This window comes from Balaenoptera ricei, chromosome 16, assembly GCF_028023285.1.
Source record: "Balaenoptera ricei isolate mBalRic1 chromosome 16, mBalRic1.hap2, whole genome shotgun sequence".
Taxonomy (NCBI): Eukaryota; Metazoa; Chordata; class Mammalia; order Artiodactyla; family Balaenopteridae; genus Balaenoptera; species Balaenoptera ricei.
Genome location: NC_082654.1, coordinates 33,222,942 through 33,250,437, shown reverse-complemented (window position 1 = coordinate 33,250,437; position 27,496 = coordinate 33,222,942). Strand labels below are relative to the sequence as shown.

The window sequence follows — 27,496 nt, the reverse complement described above, 5'->3', positions numbered from 1 at the left end:
CAAGTTTTATCAACAGTGAATAAAGCTGCTATAAACATCTGTATGTAAGTATTTTTGTGGGTGTAAGTTTTCACTTCTTTTGGGTAAATACCAAGGAGGCTGGTTGCTGAATCATATGGTATTTTAATTTTGTAAGAAACAGCCAAACTGTCTTCCAAAGTGACTGTACCATTTTGCATTCCCACCAGCAATGAATGAGCATTCCTGTTGTTCCACATCTTCACCAGTATTTGGTGTTGTCAGTGTTTCGAATTTTGACCATTCTAATAGGTGTGTAGTGGTATCTGATTGTTTTAATTTGTAATTCTGAATGAACATTAATTAGAACATATTTTCATATGTTTACTTGTCATCTGTATATCTTATTTAGTGAGGTGTCTTTTCTGATCTTTTGCCATTTTTAATTGAATCATTCATTTTCTTATAATAATAAAAACAGAACTCAATAGAGTTTTAAGAGTTCTTTGTATATTTAGTATAACAGTCCTTTACCAGATGTATCTTTTGCAAGTATTTCCTCCCAGTCCATATCTGGTTTTCTCATTCTCTTGACAGTGTCTTTCACAGAGTAGAGGTTTTTAATTTTTATCAAGCCCTGCTTCTCAATTATTTCTTTCATGGATTGTGCCTTTGGTGTTGTATCTAAATAAAGTCATCACCATACCAAAAGTAATCTAGGTTTTCTCCTGTCTTCTATAGTTTTATAGTTTTTTGTTTTACATTTAGGTCTGTAATCCATTTTGAGTTAATATCTGTGAAGAGTGTAAGTTCTATGTCTAGATCCATTTTTTTGCATGTGGATGTCCACTTGCTCCACGCCATTTGTTGAAAAGACTACCTTTGCTCCATTTTATTGCCTCTGCTCCTTTGTCAAAGATCAGTTGACTGTGTTTATGTGGAACTGTTTCTGGGCTGTCTGTCCTGTTCCATTGACTTATTTGTCTAGTCTTTTGTCAACACTGCTCTGTATTGATTACTGTAGCTTTATAGTAAGTCTTGAAGTCGGGTAGTGTCAGTCCTCCAACTTTATTCTTCTTCTTCAATACGGAGTTTGCTATTCTGGGTCTTTTGCCTCTACATATAAACTTAAGACTCACTTTGTCAATATCCACAAAGTTACTTGCTGGGATTTGGATTGGGATTGAGTTAAATTTGTAGATCAAGTTTGGAAGAACTGACATCTTGGTAATACTGACTCTTCCTATCCATGAACATGGACTGTCTCTTCCTTTAGTTAGTTCTTCTTTGGTATCTTTTATCTGAGTTTCGTAATTTTCCTCATGTAGATATTGTATATATTTTGTCAGATTTGTATCTAAGTATTTCATTTTGGGGGATGCTAATGGAAATATTAATGTGTTTTAAATTTGAAATTCCATTTATTTATAGCTGGTATATAGGAAAGCAATTGACTTTCCTAATATCCTGCAACCTTGCTGTAATTGCTTATTAGTTACAGGAATTTTTTTGACTGTTCTTTCAGATTTTCTACACAGACAAGTCATGGCATCTGAAAACAAAAACAGTTTTATTGTTTTCTTTTCCAATCAGTATTCCTTGTGTTTCCTTGTCTTGTCTTGTTGCATTAGCTAGGACTTCCCATACAATGTTGACAAGCAGTGGTGGGAGGGGACATCCTTGCCTTGTTCCTGATTGTAGAAAACTTCGAGTTTCTCACCATTAGATATAATATTAGCTATAGGTATTTTGTAGATGTTCTTTATCAAGTTGAGAAATACCCTTATATTCCTTCTTTAATGAGGGTTTTTGTCAATGAATGAGTTTAATTTTGTCAAATGCTTTTTCTGTATTGATATGATCTTGTGATTTTTCTTTCTTAGCTTATTGATGTGATGGATTACATTAATTGATTGTCAGATGTTGAGCCAGCCTTGCATACATGGGATAAATCCCACTTGGTCATGGTTTATAATCCTTTTTATACATTATTTGATTCGATTTGCAAATATTTCATTGAGGATGTTTGCAGCTATGTTTCTGAGAGGTATTGTTCTGTAGTTTTCTTTTAATGTCTTTGCCTGTTTTAATATTAGGGTAATGCTGGCTTCATTGATTAAATTAGGAAGTATTCTTCTGCTTCTATCTTCTGGAAGAGATCATAGGGAATTGGTATAATTTCTTCCTTAAATGTTTCTTAAAATTCACTGGTGAAGCCATCTGAGCCAAACTGCTTTCTCTTTTGGAAGGTAATTAATCATCAACACAATTCCTTTCCTTTCCTCCTTCCTTCTTTCCCTTCTTCCTTCCCTCCCTCTCTCCCTCCCTTTCTCCCTTCTTCCTTTCATTTTTTCCAGCTTTATTGGGGGTATAATTGTTGATTCAATTTTTTAAATAGATAACAGGACTGTTCAGATTGTCTCTTTCTTCTGTGAGTTTTAACAGATTGTGTCTTTAAGGAATTTATCCATTTCATCTAAGTTATCAAATTTATGGGCATCTGATTGTTCATAATATTACTTTAACATACATCAGATCTGTAGTGAGGTCCCCTCTTTCATTTATGATATTTGTAGTTTGTGTCTGCTTTCCTTCTCCCTCTCTCCTTCCCTTCCTCCCTCCATCCTAGAGTTTGTAATATGCATTTACAGCTAATCTAAGCCCACTTTAAAATAACATTTACCACTTCATGTGTAGTGCAAGTACTTTATAATAACAAAATACTCCTAATTCCTTCCTTCCATCCCTTGTGTCTTTGCTGTCATTCATTTCACTTATACATGAGCATGCTCTCACACATACACACACACACAAACATATGTAACTGAATATATCGTTATTATTTTGAACAAACTGTTATCTGCTGGATCAGTTAAGAATAATAAAAATAAAATTTTTATTCTACCTTCATGTATTTCTTTCTGATGCTCTTTCTTTCTAGATGTAGGTAAAAGCTTCTGATGTGTCATTTTCCCTCTCTCTGAAGAGCTTCTTTTAGTAGATCTTGCAAGGCAGATCTATTGGCAACAAATTCTCTCAATTTTTTGTTTGTTTGGAAAAGTCTTTTTTTCTTCTTTTTTTTTGAAGGATAATTTCATAGGGTACAGAATTTGAGGGTTTTGCCTTTTTTCCCTCAACACTTTAAATATTTCTCTGTACTCTCTCCTTGCTTGTATGGTTTCTGAGAAGTTGAATGTAATTGTTATCTTTGCTTTTGTATAGGGAAGGAATTTTTTTCACCTCTGGCTTCTTTCAAGAATGTTTTTTCAATCTTTGATTTTCTGCAGTTTAAATATGATATGCCTACGTATAGTTATTTGGGCATGTTTCCTGCCAAATTTTGTGTTCTGCACTTCATGATCTGTGGTTTGGTGTTGACATTAATGTATAGAAATTCCTGGTTATCATTCCTTCAAATATTGCTTCTACTCCATTTTCTCTCTAGTTGCTCGCTGCAACTAGAGAAAGCCCACACGCAGCAATGAAGACCCAACGCAGCCAAAAATAAATAAAATTAAATCTTTAAAAAAAGAAAGTTCCTTTTCCCCTCCTACTGCTTGAAGCACAAGGAGATTTTTCTCTGACATGCACTGTGAGTACCTGATAGAGTTCCTGGAGGTAAAACTTGCAAAAGTATGTGGTTCTGGGATCTCTTGGAGTCTTAGCGCTCAGACCTGTCAACGTTGAGCCTCTCAATTACAGTTCAGGTTTGTCAATTACAGTTCAGGTTTTCCTACCCTGGCATTGATTCCCACAGAGGTTTCTTCGTAGGTTTCTGCTCTGATAAGTTGTGATTCTCTATATCCACCTGTCTATTTCTCTAATTTTGGGGCATCAGTTTGCCCTGTGACCTCATTTCTCTGAGGAATCTAAGAAGAGTTGTTGATTTTTTTAGTTTGTTCAGCTTTTTACTTATTGGAATGGGTTGGCAACTTTTAAGCTTCTTGCATGCTGGAGCAGAAAACAGAAGTTGAAATACTAATACTTTGTTGAGGATTTTTGCTTCCATTTTCATTTGAGATATTGGTCTGTAATTTTCTTTTAATATCTTTGTCTGATTTTGGTATTGGGATAATGCTGAAATCATTGAATGAATTGAGAGTTTTTTCTTCGTCTCCATTCTAAAAGAATTTGTGTAGAATTTGTATTTTTTTTCCTTAAATGCTTGATGAAACTTGGCAGTGAAATTATCTAAGCCAAGATTTCTCAACCTCAGCGCTATTGATATTTTAGGTCTTGTAATTTTTGTTCTTGGGGGCCTTTCCTGTGCAGTGAAGGATTTAGCAGCATCCCTGGCCTCTGCCCAGTAGATGCCAGTAGCATCCCCTCACAGTTGTGGCAACCAAAAATGTCTCTAGATGTTGCCACATATTCCCTGGGGCCAAAGTCTACCCCAATTGAGAATTACTGACATAAACCATGTATGCAGGGGAGACTTCCCTGGTGGTCCAGTGGTTAAGACTCCACGCTCCTAATGCAGGTGGCCCAATTTCGATCCCTGATCAGGGAAGTAGATCCCGCATGCCACAATGAAGATCCTGAAGATCCCATGTGCTGCAACTGAAAAAAAAAAAAAAGATACTGCATGCTACCACGAAGCTCCTGCCTGCCACAACTAAGACCCGGCGTAGCCAAATAAATAAATAAATATTTTAAAAAAAAACAAGTATGCAGGGGTTTTCGTTGTTATTGTTGAATAGCTTTTTAATTATAAATTTAATATTTTAATTGATATAGGCGTATGACATTTTCTATTTTTTCTTTTTTTTTCCCACATCTTTATTGGAGTATAATTGCTTTACAATGTTGTGTTAGTTTCTGCTATACAACAAAGTGCATCAACTCTATGTATACATATATCCCCATATCCCCTCCCTCTTGAGCCTCCTTCCCACCCTCCCTATCCCAGCCCTCTAGGTCGTCACAAAGCGTCAAGTTGATCTGCCTGTGCTATGCAGCAGCTTCCCACTAACCAATCCATTTCACATTTGATAGTGTATATATGTCAATGCTGCTCTCTCACTTCGTCCCAGCTTCCCATTCCCCACCCTGCATCCTCAAGTCTGTTCTCTACATCTGCATCTTTATTCCTGCCCTGCCACTAGGTTCATCAGTACTGTTTTTTTAGATTCCATATATCTGCGTTAGCATACGGTATTTGTTTTTCTCTTTCTGACTTACTTCACTCTGTATGACAGACTCTAGGTCCATCCACCTCACTACAAGTAACTCAATTTTGTTCCTTTTTATGGCTGAATAATATTCCATTGTATATATGTGCCACATCTTCTTTATCCACTCATCTGTCGATGGACATTTAGGTTGTTTGCATGTCCTGGCTATTGTAAACTGTGCTACAATGAACATTGTGGTACATGTGTATCTTTTTGAATTATGGTTTTCTCTGGGTATATGCCCAGGAGTGCGATTGCTGGGTCATATGGTAGTTCTATTTTTAGTTTTTTAAGGAACCTCCATAGTGTTCTCCATAGTGGCTGTCAATTTACATTCCCACCAACAGTGCAGGAGGGTTCCCTTTTCTCTACACCCTCTCCAGCATTTATTGTTTCTAGATTTGTTGATGATGGCCATTCTGACCCATGTGAGGTGATACCTCATTGTGGTTTTGATTTGCATTTCTCTAATGTTTAGTGATGTTGAGCATCTTTTCATGTGTTTGTTGGCCATCTGTATGTCTTCTTTGGAGAAATGTCTATTTAGGTCTTCTGCCCATTTTTGGATTGGGTTGTCTGTTTTTTGATATTGAGCTGCATGAGCTGCTTGTATATTTTGGAGATTAATCCTTTGTCAGTTGCTTCGTTTGCAAATATTTTCTCCCATTCTGAGGGTAGTCTTTTCATCTTGTTTATGGTTTCCTTTGCTGTGCAAAAGCTTTTAAGTTTCATTAGGTCCCATTTGTTTATTTTTGTTTTTATTTCCATTTCTCTAGGAGGTGGGTCAGAAAAGATCTTGCTGTGATTTATGTCATAGAGTGTTCTGCCTATGTTTTTGTTTTTGTTTTTTAATTTTATTTATTTATTTATTTGTATATTTTTATTTTTGGCTGTGTTGGGTCTTTGTTTCTGTGTGAGGGCTTTCTCCAGTTGCGGCAAACGGGGGCCACTCTTCATCGTGGTGCGCGGGCCTCTCACTGTCGCGGCCTCTCTTGTTGCGGAGCACAAGCTCCAGACGCGCAGGCTCAGTAGTTGTGGCTCACGGGCCTAGTTGCTCCACGGCATGTGGGATCTTCCCAGACTAGGGCTCGAACCCGTGTCCCCTGCATTGGCAGGCAGATTCTCAACCACTGCGCCACCAGGGAAGCCCTCTGCCTATGTTTTCCTCCAAGAGTTTTATAGGGTCTGGCCTTACATTTAGGTCTTTAACCCATTTTGAGTTTATTTTTGTTTCTATTTTTTCTTGAGTCAGACTTGGTTAACTTATGTCTTTTAAGAGATTTTTACATTTCACCTCTGTTGTTGGACTTATTGGAAAAAAAATTGTTAATAATATTCTCTTTTTATCCTTTTAATGTCTACTGGTTATGTGATAATGGATACAGATTATCTCTCATACATTCCTGATTTTAGTAATTTGTCTTTTTTTCTTGATCAGTTTTGCCAGAAGTTATCAGTTTTACTGATCTTTAAAAACGTGTACCTCTTTTGTTTCACTGATTTTTACCTCTTTCTCTGTTTCTGTCGCATTTATTTTTGCTCTTTATTATTTACTTTCCTCTTGGTTCGAATTTGTTTTTTCTAGATTTTTAAGATGGATCATTGATTTTAGACCTTTTATCTTTTTAATATGTGGATTAAGCTATACATTTCCCTCTAACTATGCTTTAGCTGCATTTTACAAGTTTCAGAATTTTCATTTTCATTCGATTCAAAATGTTTTCTCTGTTATTTCTTTTGTCATGATTCTTTGGAAATGTGTTGTTTTAATTTTCAAATATTTTAGAATTTTCCCAGATGTTTCTGTAGATAATTTCTAATTTAATTCCATTATGCTCATACAGTATACATTATGAAATTTTAGTCTTTTTCAATATATTGAGACTTGTTTTATGTCCTAGATATAGCTTGTCTTAGGGAATGTTCCTTGTGTCCTTGAAAAGAATGTGTATGTTCTGCTGATGTTGGGTTAGTGTTGTATAAATGTCAGTTAGGTCATGTTAGATGATAGTGTTGTTCAAGTCTTGTATAATTTTGCTGATTTTCTATTTGTTCTGTGAATTACTGAGAGAGGAGTAATAAAATGTCCACCATAATCTACTTGGCTATTTCTCCTTTTGCTCTTTTTTTTCTCTTTTTGTTTTGAAGCTTCGTATTTATGTCTTCTAGATGAATCGACCTTTTTACCATTAATGTAATGTCTTTTTTGCCCTGGTAATGGTTCTTATTATGAAGTTTTTGTCTAACTTTAATTTAGCCACTGAAGCTTGCTTTCACTTAGTGTTTACATGATATTTATTCTTCTATCCATTTACTTTTTATCCATCTTCATAGTTAAAGTGGTTTTTTTTGTATGTAGCATATATTTGGGTCTATGTAGGCAGTCTAATACTCTCTTCTTTTTAAATGGAGTGTCATTTATTGGTATGACTTGTTTTAAATTTACTATCTTGCTACTTCTTTTCAAATTGTCCCATCTGGTCTTTGTTTCTTTTTATCTCATTTCCTGCCCTCTTTTGGATTAAATGAGTTTTTTAGTACTCCATTTTAACTCCACTGTTAGCTTATTCAATATACCTTTGTTTTAGTTTTTCAGTGGTTGTTCTTGGCCAACAGTTCTCAAACGTTTTATTTTTACAACTGCTTTGGATTCTGGGTATGAAGGATCTCAAAGAGTTCTTGTTTATGGGGATTGTCTGTCAATTACTGCTGTACCCAGAATTAAAACTGAAAGAATGAAATATTTATTAATTCACTTAAAAAGTGAAATTGGCCATCCCTTCTCCCCTCCCCCCCCCTTTTTTTTTTAAACTGTGAGTGCATGTCATGAAGAACACAGTGATTAGTAGTACAGTTTGGTGTCTCTGCCTTGATTTGTGCTAAGGCATCAACAGTTTTATTCAATAATGCTTTAGCAAAATTAGTGCTAATGTCAACACATTGACAAACTATTAGCACTATTAGGACTATAGTTTTGACTTTGCAAACCTCATGAAACCATCTCTGGGACACTGTTGAGAACTGCTGCAGTAGGGCTTATGATATTTATCTTTATCACAATCTATGCTCAAATAATGTTATACCACTTTGAGCATAATGTAATAACCTTACAACAGTATACTGCCTTTCTCTCCCTTCTGATTTTGTGCTGTAAGCCCCTCAGTACACTGGTATTATTTTTGCTTTAAGTAGTCAGATATCCTTTTAAAAATGACTTATATATTTTTGTCTCTTATTTATGTCTTTTCTAAAATGTTTTCCATATTTACTATTTTTGGTGCTTTTTATTTCTTTGTGTAGATTCATGTTTTCATATGATGTATTCTTTCTGCCTGAAAGATTTCCTTTAAAATATAGAGCAGGTCCACTGACAACAGATTCTCTCAGGTTTTGTTTGTCTGAAAACATTTCTATTGTGCTTTTATTTTTCAAAGATACATATTTTTTTTGGTATAGGGTCCTAAATCAACAGGCTTTTTCCCCCATTATTTTATTATTTTTTTTCTTCCAGCAATTTAAAGGTTTTTCCATTGTCTTCTGACTTGCATAGTTTCAGGTGAGTCTGAACATTCATGTCTCTCCTGAATATCCTGTGTAATCAGTGAAGACTTTCCATTCTGGTTGGTGGGAATATGAATACTTCTCAGCCGTGGGTGAGCTCTGGAAACTGTTTTGCTTACCACTCCACAGTAATTGTTCTTTCCCCGGAAGTTGTTTTTTGCCCAGCCTTGTAGTATTTCACCTTACATATGTGCAGTTTGGTATTCAGCTGAAGACTCAAGAGGACTCCTGTGCAGATTTCTGGAGCTCTTTCTCAATGGAGTGCTTTTCTGCTACTCTGGCCCACAAATTCTGGCCCCCCTTGACCATTCCAACTAACAGCCAGGCTTTCTTCAAGTTTTCCCTTCCTGCCCTGGATGTCCAGAACTGCCCCCATGCATACTAATGGGATGATCGATAGGCTCACCTTGTTTGTTACCCCTTTGGGATCCCAGAGGTTGTTTTCAGCAAGAAAGTTGGTATGAATTACCCAGTCCACCAAGTGGGAATCTACCTATCTTTCTTTTTTTTTTTTTTTTTTTTTTTTTTTTAATTTTTTTTTTTTAATTAATTAATTTATTTTTATTTTTGGCTGTGTTGGGTCTTCCTTTCTGTGCGAGGGCTTTCTCTAGATGCAGCGAGCGGGGGCCACTCTTCATCGCGGTGCGCGGGCCTCTCACTATCGCAGCCTCTCTTGTTGCGGAGCACAGGCTCCAGACGCGCAGGCTCAGTAGTTGTGGCTCACGGGCCCAGTTGCTCCACGGCATGTGGGATCTTCCCAGACCAGGGCTCGAACCCATGTCCCCTGCATTGGCAGGCAGATTCTCAACCACTGCGCCACCAGGGAAGCCCTCTACCTATCTTTCTGAAGAATTTTTTTGTCCAACATGTATATATTAGTTTTAGGAATGTAGATGAAAACCAAATACTTACTTGTTTCTAATTACATATTCAATTCACATACATAATAATATATTAAGAAATAGTGTCTTTTTATTCAGATCTGTTTGCATACATCTTTGATGTCAGTACGTTCAGCATCACTGACCACTTTTGCGGTCTTTAACCCCAGAGCACATCATCTTCACTTTCCTCAAAGTTGTAGGAGATACAGTGCTTTTTAAGTGTATTATCTTGTTACTAAAATTTTGTCTCAAGCCACAAGTTTCCAGATGCATTACATTTTTTCTTTTATTTGTTCTATAAGTATAAAAATTATGATCTCTACAACCTGATCTCTTACTATATTGTTCTTTAAGGTAATGTTTAAAAGGCTCTTTATGATAGTTTGCAATTGAATGGTTATACCTCCGGGAATCCTTCATTACTTTGTGTCCATTTTCTTCCTTTCCTTCTCCAATTTAACAAAGCCACAACAAAAAAACCTATTAAAAAAAAAAAATCACCTTCCAGGGGCTTCCCTGGTGGCGCAGTGGGTAAGAATCTGCCTGCCAATACAGGGCACGTGGGTTCGAGCCCTGGTCCAGGAAGATCCCACATGCCACGGAGCAACCAAGCCCGTGCACCACACTACTGAGCCTGTGCTCTAGAGCCTGCAAGCCACAACTAGTGAGCCCACGTGCCACAACTACTGAAGCCCACGTGCCTAGAGCCCATGCTCTGCAACAAGAAGTCACAGCAGTGAGAAGCCTGCGCAGCGCAACGAAGAGTAGCCCCCACTTGCCACAACTAGAGAAAGCCTGTGCGCAGCAATGAAGACCCAATGCAGCCTAAAATAAATAAATTTATTTTAAAAAATTATTTTAAAAAAAAAATCACCTTCCAAACTAGTGTTGACTGAGATAGTTTGAAGATAATGCACCTTCTCCAAATAGTGCTTTGCTGTTCAAATTAATAGAAAGCACCCGTAAAATTAGATGTTGTTAAGCAAATGTGCTTTCTCTTTTCTAAGAGATTATTTTGAGGAAAAACATCGTTTTCGTTTATGTGAATCCAGTATTTCTTTGCCTTGGAATTGTAAGTAATTTTTTCTACTTTATGCTTGTGGAGATGACAGCAATTGCCTACCATCTTTTGATCAGACTTAGAATTAATTGCCTGTTTGACTCAAATTTTCTTACAGTAACTAGAATAAATTATCCTACAGATATTTGCCAGCCTGCCCCTAGCGCTGGTTTCATCTTCTATTCTAGTTACCCCAGTTAAAGTAAACATTCCATAGAACAATATTTTGAGTGAAAGATGAAGAATAAGTTAAATTAAAAAAATAAACAGGCTTCATTACAATACCCCATAAAAATACGTTCCCTAAGTTAAAAGAAAAACTAAATGCCTCTTAACCTTTGGTAGGTAGCTCCCAACAACTCATGAAAATAAGTCAGTTAAAACTGACCTTTGAAAAAAAAAAAAGAAAAAAAAAACTGACCTTTGGAATTCCCTGGCAGTCCAGAGGTTAGTACTGTGCGCTTTCACTGCCGAGGGCCTGGGTTCAATCTCTGGTTGGGAAACTAAGACCACACATGCCGCGCGACATGGCCAAAAAAAAAAAAAAACAACCAAACAACAACAACTGACCTTTGTTGGCAGGAAATGAGGTAGATCGATGTGATATTTTCAAACGGTGATTTGCTATAGCTAGCATTATTTACTGATTTCCTTGGACTATGATATTTCCAATTGCTTTTTAATATTATAAAGTTTCTTCATAACTTATAAAATTATCAATTTTTTGTTCCTTATTAAACTTCTATGGAAGGAATATACAGGGGATTTTTATGACATGACCCACATGGATTTAAAGTGAAAATGACTTCAGGAATTTCTCCCATGAGATATTATTTGGTTGTATTTTTAAATGAAGTCTTATTATGTATATCAACTACTTATCAATAACTTGAACACTATTTTCTCTCTCTATTGCCTTCGACTCATTTAAGAATTATGTGATTTTCCTCACCTATAGGGATAAGCCCTAATTAACTTTAACTCATTGATATTTTCAGGTCATTGTGATTGCATGTTGAATGGGGTGTTTCCTGGGACCTTCCAGGAAAGATGCTTTCTTTGTATTTTGTGAGAGTTATTATTAGAAGAGCAACTAGAGGATCTTTGAAAGTTATGAGGATGTGACAGCTGGCTTTGCTACAATCATTTCTCTGAGCAGCAAGCCAACCTCCAGATGAAGCCCACACATGGAGGAGGGCATAGCTGAGAGAGTAGTAGAGAAGTGGAGTCTCTGATTGGTGCTGTGAGCCTCTTGGTCAAATAGAGACCACAGTTAGCTAAATATATGGAATATTAGTCCTGTGGTCTGATACATTTGCCTAAATGTATTTGATATCACTTTGTGATTATTTTTGAAAGTACTGATATTTAATATTTTACTATTTCTAATATAATTTGTAATTTTAATCATGTTAAAAGAGCATCTTAAGTTATTTGGCAAATATTTAAGTCATTAAATATGTATAAATCTATCCTACTTTCAGATAAGTATGGATTGATGTCATGTTTTAAGCTTTTAAAATAATTATTCTCTAGAAATTTAAAGCATTTTTATGCTAAGCATCTGTGATAGGAAATACTAGAATACAACTTCTTTCCTCTCTCATGTGAAAAATATTTGAGTGACAATTCTGTATAAAGCTCATTTGTAAGGTAGATACATAAATAAATGATATTTATGTACTTGCTTTTGTCTTGCCTTTCATGTTAAATGTGTACTTATTTAGTTAATTTTTAATAAAAGACTTTTCATTTTTTGTTCAGACTTTCAGTGGCTCTCCATTTTGTTCATCATGAATTCCAAATATTTTTGCCCGTGAAAGGCCCCATAATTTAGCCTATACTTTATTTCTCATCCTTTTTCATATTCAGTGAGATTAATGTGTTTCCCTAATCCATGCCTTTGCTTGCTCCCCCTGGCATGTTCTGTCCAATCCTTTCTGTCTATGTAATTAATACCTATCATTTTTGCCCCAGTTCTGATCCCAACTCTTCAGTAAAATCTTTGTGAGTTATCCACCGTGACTATAAAATGATCTCTCTTACAAACTACTTTATTTCTTGTAAGAAAAGTCAAACAGTACTGAATAATTTAAAGTAAGACAAATGCACTTCATTTCTAGTCTAACCCTCCAGAGGAAAACCCCTTATAGTTCAAATTCCTTGATATTTTTCTATGTAAACTTGAGCATATATGACTTATTTGGTTATCACTTCTTTTGACTGCCATATCGGAGAGTACAGTTCTATAGGCTTAATCATATTTGTTTGATTTTTCTTTTGGCAAGAATACTTCAAGAATGATGCTATGTACTTCATATTGCATCAGGAAACACATACTATCTGGTGGTCTTTTAAAATAATGTTTAGATGGATCAGTGATTGAGGTATTGTTAGCTTGATCTTCCCACTTTAAAGTTCTCCATCAGCCTCTCACTGAATGGTTTCATCTGTCTCATTATTTTAAATTGTCATAGATAGTTACTTGACTGTCTGCTAATACATAGTAAGATAGTAGATCGTTAAAAGGCCAAGCTCTGGAGCCTACCCTTCCTGCAATTTATGACCTTTGGCAAGTGACTGCACATCTTTGTGCCTCAGTTTCCTCTACTGTGAGTTAGGTGCCTCACAAGGTTGTTTCAAGGATTAAATGTGTTAAGTGTTTAAAACAATGCATGGTACATTGTGACAGTAAATGCTAGCTGTTATTAATATATTGATTTAGAAGTTTTGGGGGGGTGGTGGGATGAATTGGGAGATTGGGATTGACATATATACACTAATATGTATAAAATAGATAACTAATAAGAACCTGCTGTATAAAAAAATAAATAAAATTCAAAAAGAAAAAAGTTTTATTTTGCTATCTATGTACTGGCATTTGTTTGCATGGAACATGCTTTATTGGATAGTATTCATTGCATTCTATCTGGCAGTGAGACCTGGTCACATTGTAGGAAGACAAAGTGCTGTTTACGTGATAACAAACCTCATATGTATTTAGCATCTATGGTTTTTAATAAGAAAAACATTAGCAGAAACAGGGATTTGTTACACTTGAGTTTGTAATGAAGAAAAGAAACATTGATCATAATTACATGTGTATCCTAGATATTAGGAAAGAAAATTTCGAAAGAGAAAAAGAAATGAGTGACCCCATGGCTTTTGACACTGAAAGGCTATGCAGTTCTTTGAAATGGGAATTAATAAAAATGAAAGTACACAGTTCTAAATAATTTGAGAAGAAGTCTCTAAAAATCCAATGCAGTCATGCAAAGGAACTCTCAGATTAACAGCATAGATTTAGTAGGTGGAAGGAGAGATGTAAAACTAAAGACAGTTATAAAACAATAGTACAAACCATTATAAACAGTGGCAGGAACCATAAAGTAAGCTTGAAGTTTATAGAAAATGACTAAGACAACATAAACTGTTTTTTAACGTGATATCAAATAAGATGAATCTTCAACAAGATTATCAGATTTTTAAGAGGGATGGAATCATCAGTTCATATTTTGCAACTGTCAGATTCAGTAGGGAGAAACAGTCTTTGAGTTAGAAGAGATAACAATATTAAAAGAATTATAGGCCATGGTAGGAAAGCAGCTAGTTAGTAAGTGAAACATTTGACCACTTTAAGTGCATTTAATTTTCTTCATTTAAATTAATGTCTTCTCTAGAAGCCAGTGGGCTCGCAGATCTCATGAAATCACTGAGTAATCTTTGAGAATGTCATGGCAAATATATTCGTTATCTGGAGGTGATCAAACACTAGCTTGACTTTTTTTTTAGAACGGGGAAAATGTGGGTTCTGGAAATTACAAACCATAATCTTGTTACTGATCTTTTGCAAATTTCTAGAAATAAATTTCAGAAGCTTGTGAACATTTATGAAAAAAATGCTCAAATGTGGAAATTTAAATGTGTTCACCAAAAACATATCATGTTAAATTAACTTCACTTCTTTTAAGAGAATTATCAATTCAGTTGAATGAGAAAAATACTGTAGTAATAGTCTTTTAATTTTAGTGAAGTATTTGACAGTCTTTGGCTGTATTTTTGGATAAGATATGTTGGTGAATTATTGTTTCAATTTAGAGTAAGTAGGTAGATTTATAGTAGTTAGATTCAGAGTAGGTTGAAATCCAAAACCAGTGTTTGATTAGAGGTTCAGTGTCACCCTTGAGAGAAATCTTCAGAGCATTGCAGCAGGATTACCTATTTCTTGTGTCAACATTTCCATCATTGATCTTGGCTGAAGGTTTAGAAAGTAGGCTTATCTGCTGTAGATTATTAAAAGCTGGACTTGGATAACTGATACCATAGAAAGTAAGCAGGAATATCTTTCTAAAACCTTAGCTAATTAATCTAGTACATTTTATATCTTCCTCTCTTTTAACATACTTTCATACTTTACATATAATATAAATTCATAGTTTATATTGCTTCAGGGGGAAAAAAGTGACTTTTTTTGTTTACCTGATCTTTTTACCAAATTAATGTATGAATTGTGTATATTCCTTATTATAGCATAATATCTTTAATGATACAGATTTAATAATGCAAACTGCAAATTGGAAAAGTTAGTTGCTGCATATGTATATTTTTGTCTACTCTAGGAATATGAAGCACGAACAGGGAGAACCTGTAAACCACCACCTCAGTCTTCAAGACGAAAGAATTTTGAATTTGAGCCACTCTCTACCACTGCCCTGATTCTTGAGGATCGACCATCGTAAGTATTTTAGTGATCATCAGGCACACTGTTTGAATTTTAAACTTTAATTTTTCTTATTACTATTTCATTTAAAAGATACCAAGAAATTAGTTAAAGAAATGAGTTTGTTAGAGAAAATTATTTTTAATCCCAGAGATGAATCCTAACACTAATAGGGAAAAATTGTTGATCTCCAAGCTTTATGCATATTTTCTAGAATCTCTGTGACCCAGTGTATGAAACATAAAATCTTGGCTTTTTATATCTGTTCCTATTTCAACCTTCCTCTGCCTTATCTTTTTTTTTTTAATTGAAACATAGTTGATGTACAGTATTGTTTCAGGGGGAAAAAAAGTGACGTTTTTGTCTACCTCATCTTTTTACCAAATTAAAGTATGAATTGTATATATTCTGTATTATAGCATAATATCTTTAATGATACAGATTTAATAATACAAACTGAAAATTGGAAAAGTCGCTGCATAAGTATATTTTTGTCTACTCATACTACTACATAATGATTTGACATTTACATACATTGTGAAATGATCACAGTAAGTCTAGTAACCATCCCTCCTGATACAAAGTTATTGCAATATTATTGACCATATTCCTTATTCTGTATATTCCATCGCTGTGACTTATTTATTATATAACTGGAGGTTTGTTCTGCTTAATCCTTTTCACTTATTTTGCCAATACACACCCCCCGCCTTATCGTCACATGATAGAGCAGTTATTTTTCCTTTCTTGACATTTAATATGCACTTATGATGTATTTGTCCTTTTTGCCTTTTATGCCAGGCAACTACTGACTGTCAACCAGTTGGTTTACTGTTAAGAATATATTCTTTTTTTAAGTATTTATTTATTTATTTAGCTGCGTCGGGTCTTAGTTGCGGCACGTGTGATCTTTTGTTGCAGCACGCAGGTTCTTCATTGTGGCATGCGGGCTCCAGAGCGCACGGGCTTGGTAGTTGCAGTGCGCGGGCTCTCTAGTTGTGGTGCACAGGCTTACTTGCCCTACGGCATGTGGGATCTTAATTCCCTGACCAGGGATCGAACCTGTATCCCTTGCATTGGAAGGTGGATTCTTTTTTTTTTTTTTTTATAATTTTCTCATTTGTTTATTATCTATCTCCCCATTAGATTATAGGCTCCATGAATATTGGGACTATATGTATATGATCACCAAAGATGAACAAAGATAGTAACATGATAGGTAGCATGATCTTTTTTTTTTTATTTTTTTTAATTATTATTTATTTTATTTATGGCTGTGTTGGGTCTTCGTTTCTCTGCGAGGGCTTTCTCTAGTTGTGGCAAGCGGGGGCCACTCTTCATTGCGGTGCGCGGGCCTCTCACTATCGCGGCCTCTCTTGTTGCGGAGCACAGGCTCCAGACGCGCAGGCTCAGTAACTGTGGCTCACGGGCCCAGTTGCTCCGCGGCATGTGGGATCTTCCCAGACCAGGGCTCGAACCCGTGTCCCCTGCATTGGCAGGCAGATTCTCAACCACTGCGCCACCAGGGAAGCCCCGTGGATTCTTTTTTTAAAAAATAAATTTATTTATTTATTTATTTTTGGCTGCATCGGGTCTTTGTTGCTGCGTGCCAGCTTTCTCTAGTTGAGGCGAGCCGGGGCTACTCTTCATTGCGGTATGCGGGTTTCTCATTATGGTGGCTTCTCTTGTTGCGGAGTATGGGCTCTAGATGCGGGAGCTTGAATAGTTGTGGCACACAGGCTTAGTTGCTCCGCGGCCTGTGGGATCTTCCCGGACCAGGGATCGAACCTGTGTCCCCTGCATTGGCAGGCAGATTCTTAACCACTGTGCCACCAGGGAAGTTCCTGGAAGGCGGATTCTTTACCACTGGACCACCAGGGAAGTCCCTCACCTACATAATTCTTTAAGAATAAGGCTTTTTCCTTTCTTTCATGTCTTTGTTGACTTCTTCAGCCTTCAGTGAATTCTTTTACTTTCTGAATGCTTTTAAGACTTTCCGTTATGTGATTTTCATAAATTAGATTATGGTTGCTTTGGTGTGGTTTTCTCATGTTCCATCTGTTTGGGGTTCATTGAGCTTAATGTGTCTGTGCATTTATAGTTTTGTGTCGATTTTGGAAAAATTTTAGCCTTCGTTTCTTCAACAGTTTTTTGTTCTGCCCTCCCTCCTTTCTTCTGAGATGTCCATTAAACATGTTACTTGATATTTTTCCATGTCCCATAGCTCATTTGTGTTTTTGGAGGGGTATTCTTTCTCTCTGTTTCATTTTGTATAGTTTTATATTATTATATCTTAAAGTTCACTTATATTTTTTTCTTCTGCAGTATATAATTTGCTGTCAATCCCATTTTTTGAATTTATCATTTTAGAAATTTTCATCTGTAAACATTTGATTTGGATCTTAAGTTTCTCTTATCATGCTCCTGCTTTCTTCTGCCTTCTTGAGTATGTTTATAACAGCAGTTTTATCGTCCTTGATTTATAATCCTGTTATCTGACATTTCTGCACTATTTCTGCTGATTGATTTTTCTTCTCAATATAGTGTATTTTCCTGATTCTTTACATCCCTGGTAACTTTTATTGGATACCAGCTGTTGTATTTTTACATGGTTGGATATTGGACTTTCTTGTATTACTTTAAATATTTTTTTGGTTTGGTATGCAATTAAGTTATTTGGAATTGGTTTGATCCTTTTGATATAAGCATTGTTAGAGTGCTTCCAGAACAGCCTTTAGGGCTAATTTATCCTTACTACTGAGGCAATACCCTAAGGACTCTATCTGATACCCTGTCTATTAGGAGGTCTTTCTACTTTGACAGGTCAGTCCAGTGTGATTTTCAGATTGTTCTGCCTATTTCTTGTGTTTCTTTCCCTGGCCACCATAGTTTAATCACACGCGTGCATAGATCAGTGTTCAGGCAAAGCCTCTGCAGCTCCCTTCTCTCTGGTACTCTGTTATGCAAATTCTGTCTGTCTTGGACTCCCCAACTTCAAACTCTATTTCCTCAACTCAGCAAGACCGGTGGGCTCTGTTTTGGCACTCTCTCCTACCACTGAGACCTGGAGACAGGCTGTAAGGTCAGGCACTTGCAGGGTTTCCTTGTTTATTTCCTTTCTCATAAGGACCACTGTCTTGTGCTGCCTGTTGTCCAATTATCTTAAAAAATGTTGTTTAATATATTTAACTCATTTTTCTAATTAATTAAGACAAGAGGATAAACCTGACTCTCTTTTTCCATTATGGCCTGAAGCAGAAATCTTAACCTTTATTCCTCCCTGCTACAACATACCTGAGGAATCTGACTAACTCAAGAAGAGAAGAAGTAGAATGTGTAATTTGAAAGTTTGTCACATACCTTTTCCACCTAGCCTGTTGAAAATAATTTAAAAATCTAATTCCAAAAACTGGACCTTATTATGACATTTAGATATGGTAATATTCAAATGTGTTTCTTCTTGTGTAGTCATGTATCTAAATCACTGCCTCTGTGAAGCCTTTGATTTTATAAACCAAAATATGGTATATGCAAGTAACTGATTATCAAATTTTTATTCAGAATGGTATCTTAAAACTCTAGTAAAGTGGAAAGCATTTTGTTATAAAAATATACCTGCACTTACATTATGATCTAGGAATTCTGCTCTTAGGTATTTACCAAGAGAAATGAATGTAGATAGCCACACTTGAATATTTATAGTAGTTTTTATTCATAGTAGCACCTAACTGGAAACAGTCTAAATGTCCATCCACATAGATAAATGGAACATTATTCACCAATTAAAAGGAATACATTACTAATACACAGAACAATGTGGATGAATATCAAAAATATGCTGAGCCATAAAAAGAAACGAAATTGAGTTATTTGTAGTGAGGTGGATGGACCTAGAGTCTGTCATACAGAGTGAAGTAAGTCAGAAAGAGAAAAACAAATACCATATGCTAACACATATATATGGAATCTAAAAAGAAAAAAAAATGGTCATGAAGAACCTAGGGGCAAGACGGGAATAAAGACACAGACCTACTGGAGAATGGACTTGAGGACATGGGGAGGGGGAAGGGTAGGCTGGGACAAAGTGAGAGAGTGGTAGTGTATATATGGACATACATACACTACCAAATGTAAAATAGATAGCTAGTGGGAAGCAGTCACATAGCACAGGGAGATCAGCTTGGTGCTTTGTGACCAGCTAGAAGGGTGGGATAGGGAACGTGGGAGGGAGGGTGACACAGAGGAAAGAGATATGGGGATATATGTATATGTATAACTGATTCGCTTTGTTATAAAGCAGAAACTAACACACCATTGTAAAGCAATTATACTCCAATAAAAACGTAAAAAAAAAAAAAATATATATATATATATATATATATATATATATATATATATATATGCTGAGCAAAAGAAGTCAGGTACAAAAGAATCTATACAAAATTCTTTAAAGGCAGCTGACTAATCTGTAGTGATAGAAATCAGATATGTGATTGCTTAAGGTAGGAGGTAGGTAAGTATTAAGTGTAAAGGGGTCAAAAAGAAACTTTCTGGAATGATAGGAACTTTCTATATCTTGATTGGTGTGTTGTTTGCGCAGGTATATAAATTTGTCAAAACTCAACAAACAGTACTCTTAAAATATGTTTTTCCGTTTTGTTGTGTGAAATTATACCTCAAAAACGTTGACTAGGGATTTCCCTGGTGGTCCAGTGGTTAAGACTCCGCGCTCCCAATGCAGGGGGCCTGGGTTCGATCCCTGGTCAGGGAAATAGATCCCTCAGGCTGCAACTAAGACCTGACCCAGCCAAATAAATAAATAAATATTTTTTTTAAAAAGTCGACTAAAAAAAAAAAACTATAGTAAGTGGGTTTAACAAATAACCTAGGATTATTGGCTAAAATTGGACATGTTTAAATGATATATAAACAAATATATATGATATATAAATTTATATACACACATATGTATAACAAATATTAGCAACCTGGATTCTGATTCTTTTCTAAGATGCAGAGTTCTTTTCAACCTTAGACTTTCTTAATGTATGAAATGTGAAGGTTGGGTTAGAAATTCTTTGTATCCAGCTATAAAAAGAAAAGAAGTCAATAAACTTAAGTTAGTCTTTTAAAAGTTGATGTAAAACTTGTTTTTCCTCAGAAATCTTCCTGCCAAATCTGTGGAAGAAGCTTTACGTCACCGACAAGAATATGATGAGATGGTGGCTGAGGCTAAAAAACGAGGTATAAAATTTAACTCCAAATGGTATATTTAATTTATTGGTATCAATAGGAAATTAATTTCAGTAGGATGGAAGATGGTGAAATTGACCAAGCCTGTCTTTAAGATGATGCTGATTTCTTATTTTTCTAACTAAATTTGTTCTTAAAGAGAAATAAAATATCATTCTAGAATCACAGTTTTTCTGTAAGTACTTTTACAAAACTATTATGAGGAGAAAGGCAGCAGACTATCTATGAGAGACTCTGTAATTGTGTCATAAACCTGGGACTACTAGTATCTTAATTTATAAATGAAGATATTATTCATGAATCTATTCATGAAATAATTTTTACTTGTTTAAAACAGAAATTAAAGAAGCACATAAAAGAAAAAAAATAATGAAAGAACGATTTAAGCAGGAAGAAAATATTGCAAGTGCAATGGTAATTTGGATCAATGAAATACTACCCAACTGGGAAGTAATGTAAGTAAGCAGACTTTTCCTGAATTTCAGTCTGTCTCCAAAGATCTCGTTTCCAATTTTGTATTTTTATGACTTCCAGCATGTATCTTATGTTTTGACTAAATTATACTATTAACCAATGTTTGAAAATTTTCATGCTTATCTCTGTGCTTTGCTTTTGTAAATCCCTCAGTCTCTAATGCCTACTTCCCTTACTGACCACCCTCTGTGCCTGTCAGAATTTTACCTATCATTTGAGTCCCATCTGAAATATTAGTTGATCCATGAAACTTCTAATTTGCTCAGTTACCATATTTTCTTAATTCTAACATACCATCTATTGCAAGATGCACTATTGATGTAATAGCAGGTTTTTTGGCAAAGAAAATGTTAAATATGTACATTCATTGTAATATGCACTTATTAAATGTTAAATATTAAAGTGACTTCTAATATGCTTCTCTCATAATCAAGATAGTAAGATACATATGATCTTTCCCTTCTGTAATGTCTCATTATACTTTGAGACTAATACACTTCTTGCCTTACTTTGCCTTTTATTTTTTGACAGTATTTTTATACATACCTTATTTTTCCTCTAGACTGGACGGTAGGAGATGTCTTCTGCAATGCCTAGTGTAGGATGTGCATTGGGAATTTGTTGAATATTGTCACAGTGTGACAGATACTATATTAGGCTCTTTATACAAGTAATCACATTTGATTCTTATAACCTTTACTCCCATTTATTTTATAGGGAAGCTCAAAGTCAGAGAGGTTAAGTGATTTGCCCAGGGTTGTACAATTAATGAACGGTTAACCAGATTTGAACTCAAGTCTATCTGATTTTAAAGCCCACACTTCTTTCAGTAGACTGTGCTGCCTCTCAAAGACTAGGGCTTTACACATAGTAAATATGTTGTGATTTTGTTTTTGGTACTGAATTGACAATGCATTTTTATGTTCCTTTTATCTTCTTTTTTCATAATTGTCCCCATATTTCTGATTCTCTCATTGTATCCTTAGTATAAGCGGCAGTTGTAGAAGGCAGTTCCCTTTAAATTGCTATATATTTTTAGGCTTTTTTTGCCTACATACATGAACCCAAGAAAAGAGTGCATCACATACTTAACTCTCTATGTTCTGAAAAATCATTAAGTCACTTGGTCATAGACTAGATAAACCATCATGCAACTAGTGTTTTTGGTATAAAATGTAACTTTCTCCTTTTTTTCTCCCCCTTTAATTCTAGGCGTAGTACAAGAAGAGTTCGAGAATTGTGGTGGCAGGGATTGCCCCCTAGCGTCCGTGGGAAAGTTTGGAGTCTAGCTGTAGGAAATGAACTAAATATCACTCCTGGTTTGTATTCTATATTCAGTTACTCCCACACATGCAAACAGCCATCTTCAGCCTTCCAAAGCAGATTAGTAGATTGGTCATTTGAAAAGGCCATATATGGCCATATACCATATATGTCATTTTAAGAGCATGCTTCATTCCCTACCCCCTTCTAAAACCTGGTAAGATTTAATAAGTAAGTTACTATATTTCATATTATATAAATAAGGTTTGTGGGTTTTCCTTTAGTTTACAACCATCAATAATAATCTTGACATCTAAATATCTTAACTGTAGGTAACTTCAAAAACTTCTGGGTCTAGGTAACAATAGGTGAATAAACATATACAAGGAAAAATAAAATAGCTGTGGAAAAGTTTCCTCTTTTTTCAAAAAGCCATAAATATTGAGGGAAAGCTAGAAATTTCTTTTCCTATCTTTCTACCCAAACCAGTCATTTTGAATATTTTATTTAAAAATTTTAAAGTTTAAAAAACAAAAAGAAGTAAGATTCTCATTGTTTTTATTTTCTTAAATTTCTTAAAACCTTGATGCATAGGAGTAAAATGTAGATAGGAGTAAAATGTAGTGTAGTTTTGATGAACTAAAAAAAATTACATACAATAAGGATATTATCAGTAGGGTAAAATAATTAGTAATAAAAGATACTAAATGGTCTGAGTGATAATGATAATGCCAGATAAAGGTACCACAGAAAGACTTAGGGACTCTAGTATAATAATATGAATAATACATTGTTACTTAAAATTTTTTATTTACATATTTATTGAAAAAAAGTCAAACAATAGTAAAGTACAAACTGCATATTTCGTCCCCCTCTTCCACCCAAACTTCTGCTCTTGATCCTACTCTAGGTACCAGTTAGCAATTTGGTGTATGTTCTTCCAGATCTTTTTCCTATGCACATAAAAAAGTGTACATCTACATATGATAATTTTTAAGCCTTCTCTTTTTCTTCCTTTTATTTTTTTTTTCCCACAAACCATCCAAACATCCCTCTATGTCAGTGCATAAAAGGGGCACTTATATGTACTGTAGCTGCACTGTATTCCACGGTTTGGCTGTAGTATAATTTATTTAACCATTTTCCTAGTGATCGCTAAATCAAAGACATATATATTAAAACAACATCGGGACTTCCCTGGTGGTCCAGTGGTTAAGACTCCAAGGTTCCAGTATATGGGGTGCAGGTTCAATCCCTGGTCAGGGAACTAAAATCCCACATGCGTGCGGTGCAGCCAAAAAATAAAAAAAAATAAAAAAAATCAAGGTACCTGTTTTTTTTACTCCTCAAAAGTGATTAAAATTAATGAAAATTACCCACATAGAGTATGACTGAAAATAATTTAGAAATATTTACCAAAAGCATCAAAAAATGTAACCTTTGATGCATTAATTCCAGTTCTAACACTTTAAGTAAATAAATAATCAGGACTGGTTTCAAAAGCTTTTCTACAAGGATATTCATTACAGCAATCAGCATTATATATAGTTGTACAGAATTTATAACAAAAATCTAAATGTTTATCTTTAGTCTTAAAAGTGATGCCAACTTTGAATAGCATGATCATGTATGGTTTATAAAATTGATTTTCACAAAAATCCTATAATGAACATGTCATTTTAACTTGACTTTTTTTTTAATTAAAAAATTAGAATTTAGAGCAAGAATTGAGTTTTAAATTAAGCCTAGAAAAGGTATTGTATTGGTTAAAGTCTTAGGAATCAGTTTTGCATATAGGTGAGATGAAGAAGTATTGGTGGCTATTTGAAGTTTTGTTTGCAGTTTTGGGGTTTTTTTTGAGAACTTTGGCTTTACACTTTTAGGTATCCTGACAACTTAGACATTAAAACGTTGGTTAAGTTGGTATTAATCTTTTGTGATTCTCTAATCAAAAAGTTATTTTTTAAGCTTGAAATTTGTACGGTTTGTAAAATAACTGGGTCATTTATTTTCAAAGTCATTTTAGCTTCTCTCTACTAAACAGTTATGTATTCAGGAGTGAAATGGGTACTCATTCTCTTCTTTTTCATTAGTGGTGGGAAGAAAGCTAAATTTCAGTGGAAGTAAATTTAGTTTTGATAACTTTGTTTACTTTTAGGGGCTCTAATAGTTTGACTCTTTTCCTGTTGTATTTGTTTTAATCATGAAATTTATAACCATTAGAGAATAGTAACTAAGAATAGGGGTTCTAAAGTCAGTCAAATGTGGTTCAAATCTTGGTTCCACTATGTATTAGGTTTGTGACCTTGGGCAAATTACTTAACATCTAGAGGTCTTAGTTTTCTTCATCTGTAAATGGGGATAAGATAATCAGCTATCTCAAAGTAGTGTTCTAACAGCTATTTGTGATGATGAATATCAAATTATAGTGAAAGTGAAATTTACTGAGAATGCATACAGTATCATTACTGTCAGAAAACAAGAAAGTGAAACATACACTGATCTCAAAGTATTCTCTGCTCAAATCCAAGATACTTCTTTAGTCTGCTTCAAGCTCTACGTTTGTACATACAGAATAAAATGTGTGACATGCCCAGTCAAGCATGGAATTGAACTGAGATGCAGGTCATCTTATTATAGATGAGCACTGTAACTCTTCCCTGAAGAGATATCTTTTTTTTTTTTTTAAGGAATTCCTTTATTTTATTTTATTTTTATTTATTTATTTATTTATTTATTTATTTATTTATTTATTTATTTATTTATTTTTAGCTGTGTTGGGTCTTCGTTTCTGTGCAAGGGCTTTCTCTAGTTTCGGCAAGCGGGGGCCACTCTTCATCGTGGTGCACGGGCCTCTCACTATCGCGGCCTCTCTTGTTGCGGAGCACAGGCTCCAGACGCGCAGGCTCAGTAGTTGTGGCTCACGGGCCTAGTTGCTCCACAGCATGTGGGATCTTCCCAGACCAGGGCTCGAACCCGTGTCCCCTGCATTGGCAGGCAGATTCTCAACCACTGCGCCACCAGGGAAGCCCCAAGAGATATCTTTTGATGTTTGGAAATGCATTGCTACATTTTTATTATTGGATCAATTTTGTGACTTTCAAAAGTGATGTATTTATTTGGTGAGCCTTTCTTTTTCCAAGACAGTTTTGAAGTTTGAGTAGAACAGTGAAACTGGAATTCCTAGCTTGGAATCAGTTTGAAATGAAAAAGTGCAAACCTCAGTTTAAGAATTGAAAAAAAATTATATATCTAAATTTTAAGATTATATCTACGTCTTATATCAAAACATTGATGGAGTTGGGCACAAATAATAGAAATTTTAAGTTTTTTGTTCTTTTTAAAATCCTTCTTTCCAAACCATGAATAGTAACAAGAAGTGAACAGAAGGGAGAAGGGATCAGAATAGTAAGAGTCTATTTGAAATGTAAAAGTCAGCAATTTTATAATGATCTGGTTCTTGTTAGTATATATATTGGGTTAGCCAAAAGATTCGTTCGTTTTTATCTGTAAGATGGCTCGTAGCACTTAGTTGTCTTTAACTTCATTCAAAACACTTTTGTTAGATTGTATGTGACAGCTGTCATATCAGCGTGCATTTTAAAAAAGACTTATCAAAATTGGTGAATTTTTGTGTAGCCATTTTAATATTGAAGATGGAAGAAAAAAACCAACATTTTCAGCATATTATGCTTTATTATTTCAAGAAAGGTAAAAATGCAACCGAAATGGCAAAAAGAGATTTGTGCAGTGTATGGAGAAGGTGCTTTGATTGATCGAACGTGTCAAAAGTTGTTTGTGAAGTTTCGTGCTGGAGATTTCTCGCTGGACGATGCTCCACGGTCAGGTAGACCAGTTGAAGTTGATAGCAATCAAACTGAGACATTAATTGAGAACAATCGAATGTTATACCACAAGGGAGATAGCCAACATACTCAAAAAATCCAAATCAAGTGTTGAAAATCATTTGCACCAGTTTGGTTATGTGAATCACTTTAATGTTTGGTTTCCACATACGTTAAGCTAAAAAAAAAAAACCTTGACCGTATTTCCACATGCGATTCTCTACTGAAACGTAATGAAAATGTTATGTTTTTAAAACAAATTGTGGGGGTTTCCTGGTGGCGCAGCGGTTAAGAATCCGCCTGCCAATGCAGGGGACACAAGTTCGTGCCCTGGTCTGGAAAGATCCCACATGCTGCAGAGCAGCTAAGCCCGTACGCCACAACTACTGAGCCTGTGCTCTAGAGCCTGTGAGCTACAGCTACTAAAGCCCGTGCTCTGCAACAAGAGAAGCCACCGCAATGAGAAGCCCACGCACCGCGACGAAGAGTAGCCCCCGCTCACCACAACTAAAGAAAGCCCACACAGCAACGAAGACCCAGCCATACATACATACATACATACATACATACATAATAAAGTTCCCTTTAAAACAAATTGTGACAGGCGATGAAAAGTGGATACCATACAATAATGTAGAACAGAAAAGATCATGGGGCAAGTGAAATGAACTATCACCAACCACACCAAAGGCCGGTCTTCATCCAAAGAAGGGGATGTTGTGTATATGGTGGGATTGGAAGGGAGTCCTCCATTATGTGCTTCTTCTGGAAAACGAAACGATTAACTCCAGCAAGTACTGCTCCCAATTAGACCAACTGAAAGTGGTACTCAGCGAAAAGCGTCCAGAATTAGTCAACAGAAAACGCATAGTCTTCCATCAGGCTAATGCTAGACCGCATGTTTCTTTGATGACCAGGCAAAAACTGTTACAGCTTGGCTGGGAAGTTCTGATTCATCCGCTGTATTCACCAGACATTGCACCTTTGGATTTCCATTTATTTCGGTCTTTACAAAATTCTCTTAATGGAAAAAATTTCAATTCCCAAGGCTGTAAAAGGCACCTGGAACAGTTCTTTGCTCAAAAAGATAAAAAGTTTTGGGAAGATGGAATTATGAAGATGCCTGAAAAATGGCAGAAGGTAGTGGAACAAAAGGGTGAATACATTGTTCAATAGAGTTCTTGATGAAAATGAAAAATGTGTCTTTTATTTTTACTTAAAAACCAAAGGCACTTTTTGGCCAACCCAGTATTATGTATACTTACTATGGTACAGTCATACATTGGGATACTGTGCAGTTGTTA

At 35.3% G+C, this 27,496-nt stretch overlaps 1 protein-coding gene across 5 annotated transcripts in view; it reads left to right on the top strand.

The window, feature by feature from the left end:
* TBC1D12 (TBC1 domain family member 12) overlaps positions 1-27,496 on the top strand; it is an 85,007-nt gene that overhangs the window by 43,926 nt on the left and 13,585 nt on the right. For all 5 annotated transcript variants that reach the window (XM_059900833.1, XM_059900832.1, XM_059900835.1 and 2 more), the window contains 4 exons: positions 15,257-15,372; positions 20,519-20,601; positions 20,948-21,065; positions 22,297-22,403. In XM_059900833.1, the coding sequence (XP_059756816.1) occupies positions 15,257-15,372; positions 20,519-20,601; positions 20,948-21,065; positions 22,297-22,403 (424 nt within the window). The remainder of the gene's footprint in view (positions 1-15,256; positions 15,373-20,518; positions 20,602-20,947; positions 21,066-22,296; positions 22,404-27,496) is intronic.